Genomic DNA, 23,201 nt, shown 5'->3' with positions numbered 1-23,201 from the left:
TTTACAAGTATTCAGAACAAATCCACAAACCAAAACCCACCAATCCTTGGGATGACTTTGCCACTACCCCAATAACATTACTTCCAAAAAATTTACACCCATATCTTAATAGACAGGATGGCAGGACTTGTTTGGCCCAACCTCCCAACTTTTGAATTTTATGCTAATTATTGTTGCACATGTTAAGTTATACATTGCCGTACAAACTACAGCTAAAACACGATTTCAATTATAATTGTAAATTGTGAAATCATGTTTTGAAAATACAATTTTACAATTATAATTGAAATCATGTTAAAACTCGATTTTAGTTGTGTGCGTACACAAAATACGTAACTATCATTGCTCTAAATTTTAATCAAGGAAAAATTTTATTGCATGCAAAGGAATTACTAGTGTTCACATATTGTCAGAACTACTAGATGAAGAGATCAGAAGACTGTTAAAACTTGATTATACTGATCTCTCTCTCTCTCTCTCTCTCTCACAAACATGTATCAATAATTATTTCTGTACATGTTGAGTTATACATTGCCGTACACTCCAACTGAAAATGATTTCAACTGTCTCACATGCATAGTGTAACTACCACCTCTCTCTCTCTCTCTCTCTCTCTCTCTCTCTCTCTCTCTCTCTCTCTCTCTCTCTCTATATATATATATATATATAGTAATTTTGACTCCAAAATCCCTATAAGCGGTGCCTTAAAATGTGCACTCCAGTAACTTGATAAGGGACAGGCATAATCCGGGGGAGAGGTAGAGGTAGAGGATGATTAATTTGCAATTCCTACAGTTTGGATAAATCATATGTTAAACAGTACGCTGTGCAAAAAGTTCAAAGTGTTAAGAGTAAAGTACACCATCGGCCACAGAAGCCAATTATGATTGAAGCAGTGATACAGGGAATGAAAACTTACTACGAGGAGAAGGCCATCTCCTGAAAAACCAAACCTCTGTGCTCAAAATTTCTGAATTCATCAAAGCTCGCACAACCTGGACTGAGTACAATAGCATCCCCTGCGTTCATTACAAATTAAAAGGTCATTGTCTACAAGTTAGAAATCCTAATATTTAATACTAAAGACCACAGAAAGATTTTTCTAAACACAAAAGCTCACAGTTAACTTCATCAACTTGGTTAACTTAATCAACATCCTTGAAAAACCTAATGGTGCACTATTGGTAAAACAATGGAAGGTGAGTTTTCGAAGTTATGGGTGTGGATGGAAGCAACATTACAGCAGCATTGCTTCTTAAGAAGTCCTAGGATAAATTTCAAATGAGACTTTGAAACAAGTTCAATGCTTTTAAACAGTCTCAAAGCTCAACCATAAGAACTTTGGACAATAGATCTGCACAGTAACTTCAATCACTGAAGTTACTAACTCTACCTTGAATAGCTTTAAGTTTTCATGTATAATGTTTATTGGATTTGTAAGGAACAGTCTGAGCCTCCAGCTAAACAGGCCACCAAGACTAAAGTCCTACACAATTATTTTACGTTATTAGTGTATATGACTACACTGGATTTGAGCTTTGGTTATCTGGTTATGTACAAATTTTAGTATAGAAGTTCAAAGGAGGCAAGAAAGACAAGTTTCAAACAAATAAAGGAAAACGCTATTGAGGTCATTGTAGACAACTAAGGTAGCAGAATACTTAATAAGAAATTTAACCTAATAAATGCTAATAAAATTATATGCTTCCCTTGAAACTAGCCAATGTTCCAGTCCAACATGAAAAGAAATGTTGCCATAACCACTGTCATTTTATTGTAAATTAACACCTTGCTATCAAATCTCCTAACAATAACCATACAGGAAAATATTTTAAATACACTTTCTGATCAATAAAGCCTATAAATATACATCTTCTGTTATAGCTTTTATGACTTCCAATGTTTCAACAGAGGTTGTTCACCATATGCTCATGTCTTCAAACTCCCATATGTCCAATTATTTGTACCTCATGCTTTAATCAGACAGACTGGCCCTTGACAAAGAAATAGTACCTGCAATTTTACTTTAAAAAAATGGAAATTGCTAGTTTAATTATACATTTATAATTGTTCTTGTATGTGAAAACAGATGGAAAGTCCTATAATTATTTGCTTCAGCACTAGTTAGTTGCTTGTACAATTTTGGTCTTTGAATTTAGTTTTGTATAATACTGTTCTTGAGTTGGAAAGTCCTTGAATTGGTTTATGCCAACTTGTGCTTCAGTTGTTAGTGTAGCTAGAGGGAAGTGGGAGTGACATTTATTAGAGGTATTGCATTCTAAGCAGTGCCATTGTGCTCCTTGTGGAGCATTTAGAAATGAGCACAACAACAAAGCTTCCAAGGGTGTTGAGATATCCAGTCACAAGTCAGAGATGCTTTCCTTTGATTGCTTTTCCATAGTTCTCTGTACATCCAAGACACGATTCTTCCTTATCTTCTTGGAGTTATTGTTACCTTTCAGTAGTTAATTGTATTATTTGGTACGATAGAAGCTTCCATATCCTCCCATCTCCACCTCTCTTCTTCTTTAATGAAATTTCTATCAACGAAATAGAATCTCCGTTCTTGTTTTTCTTTCCTGTTAAATGTGTTATAATCAGGACTTATCCAAAGTTACACCAAAATAAGTTCTCTCTTTGAGAATCTTGATGTACATTTATTTGCATCTAAAGCATTTAAATATCTTTTCCTAAAGTTTTTCTTCATCCATTTATCCAACTTATATTTTCAAAAAACTAATAAACATTACAATGCACTTTATGAATTGAGGCTTATATTTGATCTAAAAGGCTGTATCCATCTCTTCCCTTCAGGAGCTATACTCATTTTTTACTTTGGCAACCACCTTATATTAAATCTAACCCGCCTATGAAGGACCAAGCCATCTAGACTACATAGTAAGAATCTGATCCAAGGTCACTAATTGTAAAATGATGCGCTGAAAGCAATGACAGAATAACAAAGTTTCTTGCAGCAATTTCAAGCATTGAAAAAGACAAACCAAATTTTGCCATCCTCTTAGCACAGTTGACTGCATCCTCCATATTTTTAGCTCCAATACAGGGAATGCTTAGACCATTATCGGACAGGGTCTTCTGAATCATCTTTCCCGAAGATCCGAACTTGGGTACATTTATGAACAGGAATCATTTAGTGTTAAGAATTTTTAAATAAAAGCATCTTTATTGAGTAATTCAGTACAAAACAAGAAGGAACAGATCACATACAGTGATCACACATCTATGATACTTCAGTGGATCAATCAATTGTTCAAATCCATTAGTTTCTTCCCCATTTACTACCTGCAAAAGTATAAGAAGAAAAACAACATAACATGTAAATAATAATAATTTCATTTGAAAGTCACAATGGGATGATCCTGGAAGCTCTCCAGATACATACCGTAAATTAATTTGATCCTCCTATACATGTGTTAACAGATAGGAAGCACAGACACAGCACGACATGAAACACAGTGAAAAATAATTTCTTGAACTAAACCAAAGAGAATGATGGCCTTGGATTGCACCAAGTCTGAAACCAAGTGGATTAAAAAACCATCAACATCTTTGTTAGTTTGAATCCTAAGATTTCCAATTTAACAAAAGCTTTATAGCTAAATCTGTCTTATACTCTACACTAGCAACCTATGGTAATTCCTTAAATTCCAACACAACATCATCCCCAAAGAACATGCCTTGTGTTACGAACATATTGTTGTTACTTAGTCACTTTGCATATTTTTTAATTTCTTTTTCATTAATATCCTTTATGCTATACCCACCAAAAAAAGGGTAAAAAACATAAAATGCAGAGAAAAATTATGCAAAATAAAATAATCTTGTTGTCAAGAGTGAAGTCCAAGCTTTCCATTCATCTCTGTCACCTTCTCCTCTAAGCAGATGATCCAACCATTCATCGATGTCATCATTGAGGTCATCAAGCTGTGAGCATCCTCTGTGAAGCTTTCTGGTCTTTTCTAGAGAACTCATCGCCAGTCCCTAAAGAGATGCGATGGGGCTACTGATGGGTTGTCGGTCGCCAATATAAGGTAAGTTGCAATGCAAAGGGAGAGAGAGAGAGAGAGAGAGAGAGGGTAAGAACTGAGAAATGAAAAGAGCTACATTCTCTTCGATCAATGGTGGTGATGGCAAAAATGCATAGTTTTGCAATGAATTCATAGTTTCCCTCGCTAAAAAAGGGACAGGGCGAGGACAAGGCACCCCTGATCTGACCCTACCCTGCCCAATTGCCATCCCTAATTCCATAAACACCCACGCAGCCGTGTCCAAGGTGTGTCCATGTCTGACACGACATGCAGCCCATTTTTCTGTGTCCATGCTTGCTAGGTTAACAGTTACCAACCACATTACAAGAAGCAAAAAGATGCTGGGAACCATAAAATAGCTGTCAACTGGACTTCATAAGAATTTATTTCAGAGACTTCTTAGCCTCAAGTCACTTTCAATGTTTGACATGTTGATGGATTCAAATCTACTTCAAATGGCATGTGCATAAATTAAATCCACTAGAGAAAATTCATTTCATACTCGATTTTCACACATGATCAGTACTTTTTTTTTTTTTTTAATAATTAGATAGTTACAACAATAGGGTAGTGGGGATTTGAACTTTGAACATCTCCATTGGAAACACTAAGAGGTACCAGTTGAACTACAAAGCTCTTTGCCACATGATGAATACTTAAGACATGTAAACAAGCAGCAAGGACATCAGGTTTCATGTGTATGCACTGTTCAAGGCAAAAAATAAATGTGTAATCATCACATCTAAAAAATTTGTCAACTGGCTGCTACACTTCGGTTTGTAGATTCACAATAATGGACAAAATGCATTATCACTGCAGGGTAAAAGAGTTTTATGTGGAAAGGACCTTATTATAATGCCCCAATGTCCCAAGAAGGGAAAAAAATGGAAAAAAAGGAACACAATGATAGTAAGAAACAAACAGAAAGTAAAACTCAATCACAAGTGCTCAGTAATATATAGATATCTTTCATTATAAAATTCCATGGGTTCCAAGTTTTTTCATCTCAATGTCTAGAAGTATGATAAACAGCTGTTAACACAATTCATTATTCAGAAAAATTAAAGGGAGTATAAAAAAAATAACAGACAAGGACAACAACATGTGCAAGCCTCGTTGCGGTAAAAACACATTGACAATAACCAAGTTTGCCTTTATAGAATCCTCAAAAACAAAGATTTACCACATTGCCATTAGTGGAATTTACAACATAAAATTAAATTAAATAAAAATAAAATTTGTTTAAGGCAAATTACTGATCTCTATCATATGTGGGATGAGGGTTGAATGCACATCGACATACTTTATGTTTCAAACCCTGATTAAGGGTGTCTCAGATAAGCAATACTTTTAAATCCTAAAAGTTGTTCACAGTTGTCTTATATAACTAAGATTTTTATGTAAATGAAATACTAAACATAACCAATCAATCATATACATGAAAGTAGAGCTTAGCACTAATTTAATATACCTTTGCAAGGCCACCAAGTAGAATTACAGACTTTTGTTGCTTCAGACCCAATAGTCCAGTGTACGTTGCTTCAACATTTGTTGCCTTACTGTCATCGACCCATGTTACCCCATTGGCATCCCTGTGTACTGCATAACGATGCTAATCTAGTATAAAATCCAGACTCTTTGATCTATGGGAAATAAAATCATAATAAACACTAAGGAAATAATGGGTGTGCCTAAATTATTGACTTAGCAACCATGGATTAAAGGAGCGTGATATAAAATTTTCAAGAGGTATAGATGCTAAGACATGACAACGATTTTATTACAAATTCAATGCATTATTTACACACCACTTCACACAGGTGAAAAAATATATTGTGTTCTAGAAAGTTAAATTAGAATGCCCTAAACACACTTACTGAGACAACAGTTTGTATATAACAATAGATGAATATCCATTATGGCTTACCAATTTCCATCCGATGCGGTGGTGCCCTTAAATTTTCAATTGTTGAACTCATACCACTAGCATCAAGTCCAAGATCAAGTCCGAGAACACATAATGCAGCCACTGCAGCATTGTAATAGTTGTGCGTTCCCATTACTTTCATTGCATCCAATTGTAGTTGTGAGACAACTCCCATGGTAGGAACTTCCAAGCTGGCAATTTTCGTCTCAATGTTGATCTGTTGCAAACAAGCAATGACCTCCAAAATAATAAGAAAGCAAAAAAAATGAAATACCTAATCAATACAAATTATACCTTAAAATCATAATTGTTTCAGAAAGCACTAGACAGGTGGCATAATGCCTTTAAAAAATATGCCCAGCTCCTATTTTTAGTGGCGTATATATTTGTTCTAGACCACAATTGAATAATAATGCTTAGGGTTACCTAATACTATTAATAGGTTAACCCCATGATACAACATTACCCAATTACCCTTATAATGTCCCTTCAAGCTGGGGCATATATAAGCATAACTTGTAACATAACAAGTATAAACAACTCCTGCACAATTGTTTCGTGAACATACTAGCAACTTAAGCCCTGTGGAGACGTACAAGGTAGCAATCACACCACTCGCCACTCTTTCTTGAAAAAGAGTGACAATCCGCCTCTATATGTTTGGTCCGTTCATGGAACATTGGGTTGGAAGTAAGATGAATTGCTGCTTGGTTGTCACAATACAAAATCATTGGAAATTACACAACAAAATTCAATTCCTATAGAAGATGTTTAATCCACATGAGTTCACACAATGAATGAACCATTCCTCTATAATCAACCTCTGCACTGGAACAAGACACAACACTCTATCTAGCTCTCACTTTTCCAATGATCAAGTTACACCTATACTAGATCACCTGAGGGTGATCCCATTCCTACCCAGCCTGAATTTGAAAAAACCTCTACATGCAAATCGCCATTGATTCTATATATAATTCCAAGCCTTGGGTGAGCCTCAAGATACTTCACAAGCTGAAGAACAACCTCATAATGTGTAAGGCAAGGCGCTCCCATATGCTGACTCACTGCACTAACAACAAATGATATATCTAACCAAGTAAAGGAGAGGTAGTTCAATTTACAAAGAAAGGATATATTTGGTCAACGTGTAGGGCAAGGTACTACCATATTTTCTGCTTGTCTTGTTACTCAAGAACCCTAGATCACATAACTGGTAACCCAGGTTTGCTTTCTGACCTTAAGCATTCTAATAATCTTCTTCAAGCCATGTTGGTAGATGGCTCAACTACTTCCATTTTTGGTTTGGACGCTGCCAACCTTAATCCTACTCTTTTACTATTTTCTTCCTTGCATATCCCTAAATTTCCTTTTTATCCTTTTGTCTATTACTAAGCTTACCAAAACTCTTAACTTTGCTGCAATCTTCTGGCCCACTTATGTATATTTCAGGGTCTCAAAACAGGAAAGAAGATTGGTGATGGACATGAAGTCAATGGACTTTATTACCTGGTCAATTTGAACTACTCTATTTTAGTGGCACTTCAATCATTGAATTCTTCCTTTCAACACCAATGTCATCTCGATCATCCTTCTCTTCAGATTTTGGAGTAATTAGTACCATCATGCAGCGAATAAGTGTGCGTGTGTGTGGTTTGTTTTTTTTTGTTTTTTATTTTTTATTTTTTTTTTAATTTATGAAACTGTGAAGTATTTTACTCCTAAAAACTAACCCAATGAATTATTAGTTTTCCATAAAGATCCCACCAAAAACCTACATAAGATTCTTAACCCCCACAATGAGTACATTTAAGAAGGGGTGCCCTACCTCTGTATCGGCCTCCCCCTTGATCACAATCTCCATGGCCTATAGATGTAGTAGCGAAAGCAGATTGATCAGAATAGTGAGCAATGGTATTGATGTTGGAGTCAGTTTAGGAGGCTTCGTGAAGACAATTAAAAACCTGACTGAGAGAAGGGACTGACCAAATTTTGAGATTTGAAAAGATCTAACCATTAAGGAGACCGAAAAGAAACCAAGAGCACACATACACTCTTGCTGTCGCTGCATGGCTTTAACATCTATAAAAATAGGCTGACAGATATTAAGCTCCCCACAAATGTTTTGAACTAAGCTTTAATAGTCCTCTAATGTTTTATTTGTCAATTGAATGGAGAAATAATTTTGATGAGGTTGATATTTTAGACAAAAATTGCTCACACCAAAATATATCTTTTGTGTTTGTTCCCATATCATTCCACAGAAAGACACAAATTTGAGCATCCTCAGCTTTCCAATCAAAGTGGCAGAGGATTTGACACTAAGTACTGGAACTTCTTTTTACCAAATAAAATTTCACAAAAAGGAAAAATGGTATCAAACTTCCACTATCACAATAAGTCAGTATCAAAGCCCAAGGTTGAATCTGCTATGAAGGTAATGTCTAGTGCACATATGAAGTTAGTTCAAGATAGACACGTATGACGTATGCGAATTCATTCAAGATAGATTTGAGTTTGGATTTGGTTGTGCAAACAATGATCATCTTATTCAAGGAACCTTGTTTGGATTAAGGTGGATTTATGAAAATTACTAAAAATTTGGTGGCTTCAACCCATAGAACCTCCCTTAGGGGATGAGGAGAAGACTCTTAGAAGAATCTTAGAAGAATATGGAGTGGGTTTCTTCCAAGAGTATAGTCCTTTTTTTGGGGTTGAAAAAAAAAAACCTGTGTGTGCGTAACAGTTTGTTTATTTTTTAATTCCAAGAATTGCTTGAATACAATTGATCGTATATCTTGTTGAGAATGTAGGGGCACAAAGGAGTATCCAAAGGGGTGCTAATAAATACTTTAGAGGTTTCCTAGTATGAATTGGTTACTTATGTGAGTTTTCTTGGTATTGCTTGTCAAAGAAGTAATTTAATGTTCCTTTGTCCACCAAGAAAAGTATTAAAGCCTTACATATAGACAACACTATGAAGGGTTTGGTAGTGTAGCTTGAGGTGTGTGTGAGACTTAGAAGACAAAGTTTTGTCTAGTGTGTTAGTGTGAGAGAACCTATGAGTGCATTTGATTGTCTATGGTTGTAATTCTTATCATTGATAGTGTATTTTGGCTGGCGTTACTTGTGGATATAAGCATAGAGTTTTCCAAAACACGTTGAATTCTGAGTTGTGGTGCTTGCTATTGGTATCAAGCTTCCATTATACCTGCATGGTAATCACAAAGCCTCATCTCCAGCTATTACCCAATTCCAGAACCAACAACCATATTCCTAGTCCATTTGGTCAATGATAGACTAGCAGGCCTTGTTCTCTTCTCAAAGTTTTCTAACAAATACTTGGTTGTTGTCCCTTTCCACATCTTCCATTGAGCACTACCACTCACCAAGCCTACTAAGCATATCAATCCTTTACTTCTTTCAATCACCCAAAGTCTATCCCCATCATTGCCCTCTTCAAAGGTTGCCTTTATTGATTGTTGTAATTTGGGCTCTTGATTTGTGCCACTATAGTACACTTCCAGTGTACTTGGTTGATTTTTTTTCTAATAAAATTACTTACGTTACTTATCAAAAAAAAAAAAAAAAAAAAAAAAAAAAAAGAAAAAAAGAAAGAAAGTTGCCTTGAAAGTTTTCTCCTCAATTTGTAAAATTTTCTGTCCTATCAAGCCACACAAACAAACCCCCCCTTGCCCATCAAGATTGACCTCTTACACCACTCCATAATAAAAAGGCAGAAATCTTGATCTGATTTAGAATCCTGGAATTAAAAACCAGAGGCTTTGCAATAGCAAAATGAAGCTCTTTTTGTATTGAAATGAAGGTGCAGGGCTTGATGCTTTAGGGCCAAAATGGCCAAATACCATCCTTGGCTGAAACATTTAGCAATCTACCACTGTTTGTGAAATATTTAGCAATCTACTACCTTTTTAAAATTCGAGTTTGACATGTAACTCAAGTTTCAAAAACTCAAGTTCTATAAAAAACTGCCATGGTGGCACCCACTAACCTGTATTATTTTAATTAAAAAAGGCCACGTAGAACTCGAGTTTGTGAAACTCGACTACAAACTCGAGTTCCTTGTAATGTGTAACTCGAGTACCATAAAACTGAGGTCCATATCTCTAAAACTGTGGTCCTCATTTTTAATGGCAACATTGTAAATCTAACATAAAACTTCTCCTCACCAAAATGGCTGAATAGATTCCTTTTCTTTAGTCTATTTCTTTTCTTCTTTTCCTTTACTTTTCTTCTTCACTTCAGCTTGACCCACACGCATAAGGCCACATCTCTGACATGAAGTGAAGCTTGTGAGACAAGCTCCTTAAATGAGTCTTTGACTTGCCTACTCTAATGACCACACTTGCTCCTGAGGGATGGTGTGGTTCACAAGTTTGACTGGTTTCAAGTGAGGCTTGGGTAAGACAATGAAATGGGAAAAGAAAAGGAGAGGTACAGAGGCATAGGAATCTGAGCTTATTTCTCACTTGTTCAAAATTTTAAAGGAACTTGAGCTTCAAGAGCTAGAGTTTCGTATTATAGGAACCTCGAATTTTTAAAACTTGAATTCCACATGGACTTTTAAATTATATAATGCCAGATCAGCTTCTGCCACTATGTCACATTTTTTTGGATCTTGATTTTCATAAACTCGAGTTCTATGTAGAACTAGAATTTAATGAACTCGAATTTCAAAACAGAGGTAAACTGCTATATATTTCGCAAACAGTGGTAGATTGCTAAATATTTCAGCCAAAGATGGTATTTGGCCATTTTGGCCGATGCTTGAGGACTTCCCCTGGTGGTGTTTGATTAGAGTCTTTGAATCCAAATTTACATTTGGGGCAGTTTTTGATTCTCTAAAGAGCCTCTAGATCCAAATTTATGTTTGGTGTCACTTAGGAAAAAAGTGGAGTAACAGAAAATCAGGTCCTGCAATATACAGTCCAAAATCAACTAATGCTCAAGTTCCTAGCCCATAGCCCTACTTTAACTGAGGGTGGGGCCATTTGCTTTTGGAATTATGTATATACTTTCAAAACATTGTGCTCAATATATGGTCCTCAATGAGTCCTGAGCAAAAAATATATGAAGGAAAGACATCTTACTTTCACTCCAGGAAAGGCTCCTATCCAAGCAAGATTAAAATTTTCAGCATGTTCCCTAACAGCTTCATTCAAATGCTGATTTCCTAAAAGTGATCGGAACAAAGCTGTTAAAAGATAAACCAACTACAATCTGCACAACAAGATAAGATACCTAGATCTTAATATAAAATACAAACTGATGATATAAAGACAAAAGTCCAGACTTAATCAGAACGGTCCTCTGATCATCAAACATAAGGCTTTTATGCTTATGGGTTTCAGAATTGCCAATCTTCTTTTAGAATAAGAGCTATGCAGCAGGAGCAGAAAAGTTTCCTGCCTCAAATGTGTTTCAAAAGAATCAAAACCACAGTAAAATGTATGTATTTCAGCTTGCAGAAACATGCATATTTATTAAAACAACAACTTAAAACTTAAACATTCCATCTTCCATGGCAATTGAAATTGCAATTAACCTACTCTGTCTTCCTCTAAACTCTAAACTGAGAGTCTATTGGGAAGATTCCTGAAGTGTCACTGAGATCACAGCTTATTTTATGAAACAAGTCCACTTTTGAGTATGTTTTTCAGAAAGTTCATAGTTTTGTTTCTTCTTAGTTCAAAAAAAGGTTTGTCATAGACTTTCAACAAAAGATCTCACTTCTATTTTCCAGGTCCTCATTCAGGTTACATTGATCAGGTTCCTTATTTCCAACCCAGGTATACAAGAATTATACAAGAAGACTATTATCACTTATTTACCTATTGTCACTACAAGGACCCTATGGACTCTTTCCAATTCTATAAAATTGGGGAACTCTACTAAACCATCACACTTACAAGTGGAGTCCAACTCAAACCTGAAGTCGTATTTATTATAATTTCTCAATTATTTCTTATAATCTTTATTAAAAAATTCAATCTTATAAAAAAAAAATTTAAAAAAAAAAAAAAAGAAAAAGAAAAAAAGTATGAATATCTCCGGAAAAAAGTTCATATAACTTTCTTGGGACAAAATATGTCTACCTGAGATATGATAAAAGTACTTACCGAAACAAAGAAGTCCCAGTTTGGTGCCAGTCATGTGAGAAAGTAAACTGCACTTGGTCATTGCATAATTCTTCATTGTCTTGTGCCTTTCTAAATGATCAGGGGTAAGATTTAACACAGCAGCAACCTGCAAAGATGCCCATATATTAGCAGACAAATAAAAAGGGGGAGGGGGGATATAAATGAAACTTGGACTGTTAAAATTTCAAACCGACTCACTGAAGGGCAGAAGTACTTGTTGGGAATTTCCATTTGATAACTGCTAACCTCCACAACAGCAACCTGAAAGAGAAATGAACCATTACAGTTGACCTTGACTTCAAAGGACAATGAAATTCGCAGATAAATACTTGTAAAATGACATTTTAAATATATCCGAGTGGAAGGAGAAATGATTCTTACAATCAGACTCACCTGAAACCCAGGCTTCATAGAAGGTGATAAGCACAGAAAAGCAGCCTCCGAGAGTGGATTTCCAAGGTTTCCCCCAACAAATGCCTCAATGCCAAAATGATTAAGCATCTGACTTCAAATGATCACAAAAATATAATTAATAAAGAATATAGCAAATTCACATTGCAACAAGATGAATTTAGAAATGGCAAGGAATCAAAGTTACTCAAGCAGTAATTATTAGTAATTCTCTTACACCATGTTTGAGAGTTTATAAAAGAATGGAATGAGTTGATCATAAAGGAATAAATATGGAGTATTTTTATAGTATGTTTTAAGAGTTTATAAAACAAGGAATGGAAGAGTAAGAAATATATAATTTCACTAGTATATAATCCACCTTTTATTTGTCTTTTTTTTTTTTTTTTTTTTCAAAATGTAGATAATTCAGTATTTGATCTCCATTTCATTAAATAAATCAGAATTCCTCTTATTTTTTGAAAGGAATGCTTAGGAGGGAATGGAATAGGCATTCCCTTATAACTATTCCATTCCTTTCTACAATCTCTCCATTACCCCTACACATATAACACCAATCAACAAGAGGGAAACCTCTCCTCCTCAAATTATCACCATTGAGAATCCTCCCCCAAGCCACAGTCCAAACAAAGAAAGAAACCCATCTAGGTACCTAGACGCCCTAGATACCTTTCCAAGGAAATATGACCGAAGAGGAACCTCTTAGTGTATTATGAAACAAGCAAATATCAAATACCCCTTTCTTCTTTGGCACCCACTGCATAAGATCCCCACCATCACTAGCAAGAGAATTAGACACCAGAATATGAAGAAAGTCCACTACTAGCTCCAATTCCCAATTGTTAAAGTCACGAAAAAATCTAACATCCCATATCCTCCTCTCCCCCACCCCTTGCCTAATCAAAGAAGAATCAACCGAAGCCTCCTTATCAATAGCAATGTCATATAGAATCGGGTAAGCCTCTTTCAAAGATTGATCACCACAACAACAATCATACCAAAACTTCAACCGATTCCCCATCCAAACATTAAACCAAGTAAAATGACTAAAAACTTCCCAAAATATTCCTCCATAAACCACAACCATAAGAACCCCTACCCAATTTTGACTGCAATCCACCCATATTTTCCTTCTACCAACTACCTCCAAAGTCATGTCTCCTCATTCCCAAACCACCACAACCATTTCCCCAATAAAGCTTTGTTGAAGGTGGTAATCTTCCTTATTACTAGCCCACCATTAGGCATAGGGGTACAAACCTTGCCCATCTCACTAAGTGAATTTTTTAGACTCATCCTCCATACCACCCCATAAGAAGTTCCATTGCATCTTCTCAATCCTTTTTTTTGATAGGTAATTAGAAATCTTATATTAAAGAGGGAAAAAAATAAATGAGAAGTACAAGATGTTCATGATGATGAACAACAACACAACACAATAGCAACACAGCACAACACAACACAACAGCAAGAGAGGAGTCAGGAAACTAAGCTAAGGGAAGGCATAAACTCAGAGAGAGAAGAACACTCAGTAAAACCCCAACAACGAGACCACTCCATTAGACTGTGTTGGCATAAAATCTTTAACTCCTCCAATGTTTTCTCTTTATCTTCAAAAGATCGACGATTTCGCTCCAACCACACAATCCACATTAAGCACCCTGGAACCAAATTCCAAATTTCCGAATTATACTTCTCAAGCCACTGATGCCAACTAGATAACAAACCCACCAACAAACCCAGCATAACCCAATGAATACCAAAAGACTAAAGCATGAAAGCCCATAGGGAATGAGTAACAGGACAATGAAGAAGAAGGTGGTCTACCGACTCCCCATCACAGCAACACATACAACACCAATTAGCCAAAGGGCGACCCTTAAGCATTAGATTATCCAAAGTGAGGATCTGACCATGTGTAGTTGTCCACAGAAAGAACGCCACACACTTAGGAATCTTTGGTTTCCAAACACCCTTCCAAGAAAATAAAGAATTCGAGGCACCCTGAATCTCATGGTAGTAAGATCGGGTGTCGAACTTTCCATCCCCTTTTAGCCGCCAGCAAAGAGTATCTCTCCTATCACCCCGAGGAATATGAGGATGGATAAGCTGAAATAGAGAATAAGATGCAGCCAACTCCCAATCTTCAAACGCTCTATAAAACCTTAAATTCCACACTCTAATAGTACCCCATTTTGGAGCCCACAATACCTCAGAGATGCAAGCATCCTTGACCGCTGAACATGCATAAAGCTCAGGATAGCGATCTTTTAAAGAATTCTCACCAATCCACCTATCATGCCAAAAGCAGATACGAGTTCCATCACCCACTGCAAATGACAGATGCTTAGAAAAGCTCTCCCACCCTTCATTAATGCTTCTCCAAAGACCACACCCATGAGCCCTCCTGCAGACTTTAGTGCACCACCCCCCTTGACCCTCACCATATTTTGTGGAGATAACCCTCCGCCAAAGATTGGCATCTTCTCAATCCTATTTGCCACACTAGCAGGAATAGTAAAGAGCGAGAGGTAGTAGGTAGGAAAGCTCGAAAGTGTACCTTTAAGCAAAGTCAACCTACCACCTTTAGAAAGATACAACTTCTTCCAACCTGCCAATCTTTGGTCAAAATTTTCCAATATTGGGTTCCAAATAGAAACAGACTTATGATAAGCACCCAATGGCATACCAAGGTAGGACATGGATAAATTTCCCCGTGGGTAAATTTCCCACCTGTCAAAACTATTTTGAGACTCAGAAATAAGTCGATGTAAAACCCCTTTTAGCCGGTTTGCCACTAAATTGATGGGTCGAAAGTCTCTGATATTGGAAGCATTTTTTTTTTTTAGGCATTAAAGAAATAAAGATGGAGCTTAATACAATCATGCTTTTTGTGGATCGAGATAAGGCTCATTTGCAACATTGATTCTAACAATTAATTTTATCATTCTAGATTAATTTAATGATGTGGTGGAATATAAAACATTTTTCTTCACAATGCCACCAAAGGTGCTTAAAGAATTGGTGCAAGTATCACTTGTGACATTCTTATCAGCTATCCTTCACCATCTCAGAACTCAATGATGAGTTTTCCCCAATTAGGGGAGAATGATGTGGGAAGTGTAAAGACATTTTATTTTAATTTGGTTTTGCATAATTTTAGAAGTCAATTGTATTTCATTAATGTTTGATTGGATTTCATTTTAGCTCTTATAGTTAATTAAATTATTTTTATTTTATTTGATTTCCTAGGCCAATAGCCTTATAACTTAACTGGCACCTCTTGGTATTTCCAACAAAGATGTCTACAGTTGAAGTCCCCCCCACCCCCCAACTTTTGATTTATTTAAAAATAAATTTAATTTTCTAGAGTCAAGGATATTTATGTACTTCAGTAATAGGGATTTCCTATATTATAGAAGTCAAAGATAAGTGTATATCAATAATGATCCAAAATAGTGTTGAAAATTTGCAGAGGAGAATAGTGTGACAAGGAAGAGCACAAGCAATAGTGGGAAATCAACATAGCATGTGATTTTAGAGAATTCTTTGGTGCTTCTCAAATAAAGAATAGGAGCATTAGAGTAAATTGCATTTTCAAGAGACAAGAAATGGGGTTAGGGTTTAACAGATACAAGAAATTTGGTGGTGGTTAACACATTTTCTATTTTGAAAGCAACAAACAACACTTCTCGTTCTTTAAAATATGTTTTCCGTTTTTTTTAAGTGGTTACCAATTTACATAGTTTGGGAATGGTTTCAAATCCAACACTAGATTTTAAGGTTTCAATCAAAACCCTGAACTTTCTAAATTGCTTCAATTCTTTTTTTTTTTTTTTTAAATGTAATATAATTTTATTGGGGAAAAAATACCTTGCACATTCAGGACTCATAAGTAATATAGCCAAAGGAATTACCAAAAAAAAAAGGATCTCTTTAATTAAAATTTACTTCACAGCAATTCACTATTAACTAAAAGTAAAGAAAAATCAAGTAAACTATGCTTAAGAGTTAAGACTTATCTAGGCACTAGCTGTCACATGAATGCCAACTGATATTTTAGTGCAAAGAAATCATAAAACTATGGCTTCTTCATTAACCTATGCTTACTTATGAGGATAGGAAGTTTCGTTTGAGCTACAATGCTCTGGGGACAAAAATTTTAGCATCTTACTCATTTGTCATTTTATTTCAATTTTTCATCTTGTGCTCCCACAAAGGAAATTATACCTTTATAAGCAGCAAAATAGGATTCTAATTTCTTCTGCTATAGCTCACAATAAAAAAGCATTTAACAAAGAAGTTATAATGTCTAAATACATATACACGCATACATACATGCATGCATACATACATACATACATACATACATACATACAAACATACAAACAAAGAGAAAGGGACTTGTAAAACCTGTCCAGCAAAAGTAACTACAGTTGATTTTCCATTGGTTCCAGTCACTGCTAAAATCTTGATATCTTTTGGAAGAATTTCTGCAGCAAAATCCAACTCAGACATTATCCGCTGTCCCTGCATTTATTTTTTTTTATGCACAACTTTTTGAATTGGTGGATAACAGCATCATGTAGAACAACTTCAATGAAGGACATGAAATATTTAAGAGGGTTCAAATTTCATACGTTGAAAGCAGGTGGAAACAAGTATATAAAAGCATGTCATTATATAATATTTAAAGCAATTTTTTATTTGCCCTGGTGTGGAAGGGAGACAGTGCATTTTCCATTTTCTTGTTCAAATATAGGAATATGGTTTTTTTCCTTTATTTTTAACGTCAATCATATAAATTAATTGACTTACTGACTCCAACAATGTGGATAGACCATAATTTTCTGGTGGAACTCCAGGGGAAACAACCACCAAATCGACATCCTTAAGTAGCTGTACATCAAGGTTTCCAAGAATTGTTCTCAAACCACTATACTCTTCAAAAAGAGGATCTTGCTGCAACCAATAAGCAATGGGACCGTGTTACAATCATATAAATAGGTAGATAGGAAAAGAGACAGAGGAGACCTATTTAAAGCGACATTTAAATTTAAGAGAATCATGAAAAAAGTTATGAAAAAGGATATGCAAATTTACCTCTAACAGACCCAAATTCTTATTTTCATCAATCGCTAGAACTGAAGCACCTCTCGCAAGAGCAAGCCTAGCTGCAGCTCTTCCAGATTTTCCCAGACCAATGATCTACAATTTAATGAAACAATTCAATCACCTCCAACGTGCACATATCCAACAACACCAGTTAGCACATCTTCCATATAAAAGACAATTTCCAATTCCATAAGTTTGCTTTTGCAATAATCTTACCATATAAAATGGTTTCTTTTATTTTTATCAATAATTCATAATTCAATGTCAGAATCAGCAAAACAAATATAACAAATTCATCAACTCAACAAGATGGGTTTTTGACCAGTTTCTCTATAAAACCATAAGACATCACAAATTCCAAATTCTTCTCACTCCCTTCATCCAAATTATGAAGGCAATAAAAATAATAGAATGTGACTGCGCAGCTCAGCAATGAACAAAGTCCCTTCTCACATTGTATATATACAAAGGGGAAAGTTAATGGATGACCTGATGGCACTGGTTTAGTAACTATTTTCATAAACTTTTTATGAGGAAAAAAAAAACTAACATTTTATCACAGTTTTTTATATTCATCTGTGAAAGTGGTATTATATTTTCTTAAAATGGTTCATTATCAAATACCCTAAGAGCACCCATATATAAAATGTAAGTTCCTCTAATTTTTACTACATGGAGAAAACTCAATTGTGAAGCAAGAGATAGATAGCATAATAATCAATTTGTTGGTGAAATAATGAGCTAAAGCAAAATTTTAAAAATGCTGCGCATGAATTAAAGGCTATAGAGAAACTCATACAGCAACGGATTGGCCTTGAAGGTCCTTTCTGGGAGCGCAAGATTTGATGATCTTTGATAGTCTGTTCTTTGCAGGGCGGTTAGGTCTAAGTCTTAGAGTTAAAGTTTCATATCCATGGCTTAGGCTTAGAGATCGCAGGAGCATCGTGGATTCGTGGTGTCTACACTCTACGGTCTACTCTACATTTACTTACCGTTGGAGTATACTCTGGAAGCGGAAGAATTCCATTGAGATGGTGCTGACGTGTGACCATTGATTGGTTGCTTTTTTACAGGGTACTGGCTAGTTTTTTTTTTTTTTTTTTTTTTTTTTTTTTTTTTTTAGAATACAACTAGTTTTTTGACTTAGGGATGTGAGTCGTGATTAGGTTATCAAATGAGTAGGTTTTGGGTTGACATAATTAAGTTGGGTACATAAATATTTTATTGCCCATTTAATTAATTACTTCTAACCCAAACTCAACACAACCTAATTATTATGAAATTTCTAGCCTTTTACCCTTATTTTTAAAAATATTTGGCAATATACCCCTATTTTGAAACTCAATTATCTCAAAATCGAGTTTCAATGAAAAACCCGCTTGGTTTAAAATCGAGTTATGCCCGATTAAACTTAAAAAATTAAAAGAAAAAAAAGCATGGAACTCGAGTTCCATTTAAAACGCCACTATAGGGTTTTAAAACGCTGCTATAGGGCTCCCTAAACCTGGTATATCAAACTTATGAAAAATATTGCATGAAAACATCACTATAGGTCTTTAAAACGCTACTATAGGGCTTTAAAACGCCGCTATAAGACTCCATAAACTTGGTATAGGGTGATCAAACTTATAAAAAAAATAAAATTGCATGAAAATGCCACTATAGGTCTTCTGGAACGCCGTTATAGGTATGGAACTCGAGTTCCATGAATTTTTTTTTTTTTAGTTTGATCGGGCATAACTCAATTTTAAACCAAGCGAATTTTTCATTGAAACTCGATTTTCATAAAATCAAGTTTCGAAATAAGGGCACAAACCTATATAGTTTCAAAACAAGGGCATATTACCAAATATTTTTAAAAATAGGGGTAAAAGGCTATAATCCCCCAATTATTATGTGTAAACCTCAACCCACCCAATTACCCAATAATCAAAATTACCAAAATGCCTCTAAAACTAAAAATGACCAAAGTACTCTTAAAATCCTTTAAGATTATCAAAATATCCGCTAAACTTAAAAAAAGACCAAATATGATCAAAAACCACTAAAAATTACTAAAATACCCATGAAACCTAAAAATGACCAAAATACCGTTAAAACCTTAAAATTGACCAAAATACCTCATAAACCTAAAAAATATCGAAATACCCTTGAAACTAAAAATGTCCAAAATATCCCTAAAACCTAAAAATTATCAAAATACCCTCTAAACCTAAAAATGACCAAAATACTTCTCCTAAACCTAAAAAATGATCGGAATACCCCAAAACCTAAAAAAATACCAAAATACTCCTGAAATCTAGAAAATTACCAAAATACCCCCCTAAACCTAAAAATGACCAACATACCCCCCCCCCTAAACATAAAAAATGACCAAAATACTCTCGAAACCTAAAAAAAAAAAAAAATCCAAAATACCCCCTAAAACTAAAAAATAACGAAAATACATCTGAAACCTAAAAATGACCAAAATACCCCCGAAACCTAAAAATTAACCGAAATACCACCTAAACCTAAAAAATGACCAAAATACCCCTTGAACCTAAAAATGACCAAATACCCCTAAAACTATAAAATGACCAAAATATCCCCTAAACCTAAAAATGACCAAAATACCCTCAAACCTATAAAATGACAAAAATGCCCCTAAACCTTTAAAATAACCCAAATACACCCAAAACCTCTAAAATGAACACAAATAACCCGAAATCGCTAAAATTACCAAAAATATCCTGAAACTTCTAAAACGACCAAAATAGCTCTAAACCTCTAAAACGACCAAAATACCCCTCGAAATATCTAAAATGACCAAAATACCACTAATCCTATAAGATGAAAAAAATACACCCGAAGCCTCCAAAATTACCAAAATAGAGGTTTGGAGTATTTTGGATGTTTTAAGGGTATTTTCGTCAAATTAAAAGATCTAAGAGTATTTTAGTCATTTTGTAAGTTTCGAGGGAATGTCACTAATTTTTTAGGTTTTAGGGGAGTTTTGTTAATTTTTAGATTTTGGGGCTATTTTGGTAATTTTCTAGGTTTTGGAGGGTATTTTGGTCATTTTTTAGTTTTAGGGGGTATTTTGATAATTTTTTAGGTTTAGGATGCATTTTTATCGTCTTATTGGTTTAAGGGGCGTTTTTTTTCATTTTATAGGTTTTAGGGTATTTTGGTCATTTTTTAAGTTTCAAGGATATTTTGGTCACTTCTAGGTTTCAGGGTTATTTCGGTTAATTTTTAGTTTTTAAGGGTATTTTGATCACATTTTAGTTTTATGGGGTATTTTGGTCAATTTTTAGGTTTACGGGGTAATTTTGTCATTTTTTATCGAAATCTCTCAAACGAACAAATACCTTTGAAACCTTAAAAATGACCAAAATACCCCAAAACCTGTAAAAGGATTAAAATGGTAACCCCAAAATCACAAAATGACCAAAATGCCCTCAATTTCTCTAGAATGAGCAAAAAGACCCTGAAACCTCTAAAATGACCGAAATACCGCGAAATCGCTAAAATGATCAAAAATATCCCAAAACCTGTAAAATGATAAATTCCCCCAAAATCGCAAAAATGACCAAAATGACATAAAATTCCCCCAAAACTGAAACCTATAAAATGACCAAAATATCCCAAGACCATCTAAATGACTAAATACCTTGAAACTTTAAAACGGGCCTAAAATATGTGAAACCTACAAAATAACCAAAATTTTTGGGTTATATTGTGTCATTAAGTGGTTTCAGGGGTATTGTGGTCATTTATGAGGTTTTATGATATTTTGGTCATTTTACAGATTTCAAGGGAATACTATTCATTTTAGAGCTTTGGGCTTTTTTTTTTTATTATTTATTTTTTTTTTTTTTTGGGATCATTTTATAGGTTTTTGGGTGTTTTCGCCAGCTTAGAGGTTTCATGGGTAATTTTGGTCATTTGAGGTTTTAGGGATATTTTGATCATTTTTAAAATTTTGGGAGTATTTTGGTCAGTTTCAAGTTTTTTTTCCTCATTGTAGAGGCTTTTAGGGAATTTTTCTCATTTTAGCGATGTCGAGGTGTATTTTTTAATCATTTTAGATGTTTGGCGCATTTTGGTCATTTACAAGGTACCCAAATTTGATTGCTCATTCTAGTCGTTTCAAGGATGTTTTGGTTATTTTAGAGGTTTTGGGGTTATTTTAGTCATTTTAGGGATTTTGGGGCTATTTTGGTCAATTAAGAGGTTTTGGATTTTTTTTTGTTTTTTTTTTTTTTAACGGTTTGAGTTTTGGGGGTATTTTGGTAATTTTGGTGATTTTAGGGGTGTATTGGCCATTCTAGTGATTTCAAGGGTATTTTTGTCAAAATTTTCCAGACTAAAAAAAAAATATATATATATATATATATATTTTTACTCATGAGAATTTCCAAATTATCAACTGTAAGCAGTAAGCTCCAAGGACGGACTTGATGGGCCAAACCACTATTTTGGCTCACAATCTATTTGTTTGGTGGGTCTGAGTATCCTACCTTGGGTTGTCCTAGGCTAAGGGACTCAATGCAAACACTTTTCTCTCTCTTTCTCAATATTAACTCCTCTCTCTCTCTCTCTCTCTCTCTCTCTCTCTTTTCTCTTTTCCCTCAGAATTGCATCCCCCTAATATCCATTCATTTCTCCTATTTATAGCCTTTGTTAATGGGGTGATTGTCATTATCTTCTCCCTTAGTGCAAAGAAGGGTCCAATGTCAATGGGCTTAAGTGGGTTTTTAGGTACGAGTAGTCTTGGAAATGGTTCCCACTTCAGTTAATGTGCTCGGCAGCGGAGTTTCCTAAGGTTCTGCCGGGCACGTAAATGGCGATGTGTCCAGGCGATGTGACCGAGCATGTGCATAGTGCTCGAAAATGGTTTCCCGAGCATCCTGTGTGCAGGGTGTATGTGATCCACTTTCTAAATGTCCGAACAATACTCAGTCCACGTTGGTAGCTATTCGTGGGTCTAGGCCGAGGCCTTTGTCGATGTGAAGATTAGATCCTTGGCCCATATCATTGGGTGCTGTACATCAACCATTAAATACCCCAAAACCTTTAAAATGACCAAAATACCCTTAGAACTTCCAAAATCACTAAAATGCACCACGAATGTCCAAAATATCCCAAAAGCCTAAAAAATGACCAAAATGCCCCCAAAACCTGCAAAACGACCACAATACCCCCCCTCCCCTCAAAACTTTTAAAATGACCAAAATACCATTGAAACCTCAAAAATAAGTAAAATACCCTTGAACCTCTAAAAATGACCAAAATACTCCTAAACCTCTAAAATAGCCAAAATACACTTGAAATCCCTCAAACGAACAAAATATACTTGAAACGTTAAAAAACACCAAAACCCCTCAAAACCTCTAAAATGACGAAAATACCCCCAAAAACCAAATAAATAACTAAAATAGCCTTAAAACCTCACAAACAACCAAAATACCATAAAACCTATAAAATGACCAAAATTCCCTAAAACATCTAAAATGAGCAAAAATACCTTGATACCTCTAAATGACAAAAAAA

The 23,201-nt window shown here is 35.0% G+C and overlaps 1 protein-coding gene across 7 annotated transcripts; it reads right to left on the bottom strand.

The window, feature by feature from the left end:
* Window positions 1-348: 348 nt before the first annotated feature.
* Window positions 349-18,736, bottom strand: LOC126692953 (uncharacterized). Of its 7 annotated transcripts, XR_007645146.1 has the most exons (15): window positions 18,463-18,733; window positions 17,652-17,756; window positions 17,367-17,510; window positions 16,962-17,078; window positions 12,531-12,638; window positions 12,336-12,398; window positions 12,117-12,243; window positions 11,088-11,170; window positions 5,977-6,214; window positions 5,521-5,648; window positions 3,229-3,303; window positions 3,003-3,123; window positions 1,871-2,024; window positions 920-1,019; window positions 349-789 (listed from the first exon to the last, which is right to left on the bottom strand). XR_007645146.1 is itself a non-coding variant. In XM_050388778.1 (14 exons), coding segments are annotated over exons 1-14 (1,554 nt in total). In that variant the 5' UTR covers window positions 18,607-18,730; the 3' UTR covers window positions 349-788. The 7 variants fall into 7 exon arrangements, 6 of the variants coding, with proteins under 6 accessions (XP_050244735.1, XP_050244736.1, XP_050244737.1 ...); XM_050388778.1 differs by lacking the exon at window positions 1,871-2,024 and having other exon boundaries at window positions 18,463-18,730; XM_050388779.1 differs by lacking the exon at window positions 1,871-2,024 and having other exon boundaries at window positions 5,977-6,193; window positions 18,463-18,728.
* Window positions 18,737-23,201: the final 4,465 nt, after the last annotated feature.

The sequence above is a fragment of the Quercus robur genome, chromosome 7 (assembly GCF_932294415.1).
Source record: "Quercus robur chromosome 7, dhQueRobu3.1, whole genome shotgun sequence".
NCBI lineage: Eukaryota > Viridiplantae > Streptophyta > Magnoliopsida > Fagales > Fagaceae > Quercus > Quercus robur.
This window is presented reverse-complemented; position numbering and strand designations above follow the sequence as displayed.

Coding starts and splice junctions, on each gene's coding strand:
- LOC126692953 (XM_050388775.1), bottom strand. CDS start 18,606: ATGCTCCTGCGATCTCTAAGCCTAAGCCATGGATATGAAACTTTAACT. Junction 3,124..3,228: donor ATCATAGATGTGTGATCACT/GTATGTGATCTG, acceptor AATGTACCCAAG/TTCGGATCTTCGGGAAAGAT. Junction 2,580..3,002: donor TAAGAGGATGGCAAAATTTG/GTTTGTCTTTTT, acceptor CACATTTAACAG/GAAAGAAAAACAAGAACGGA.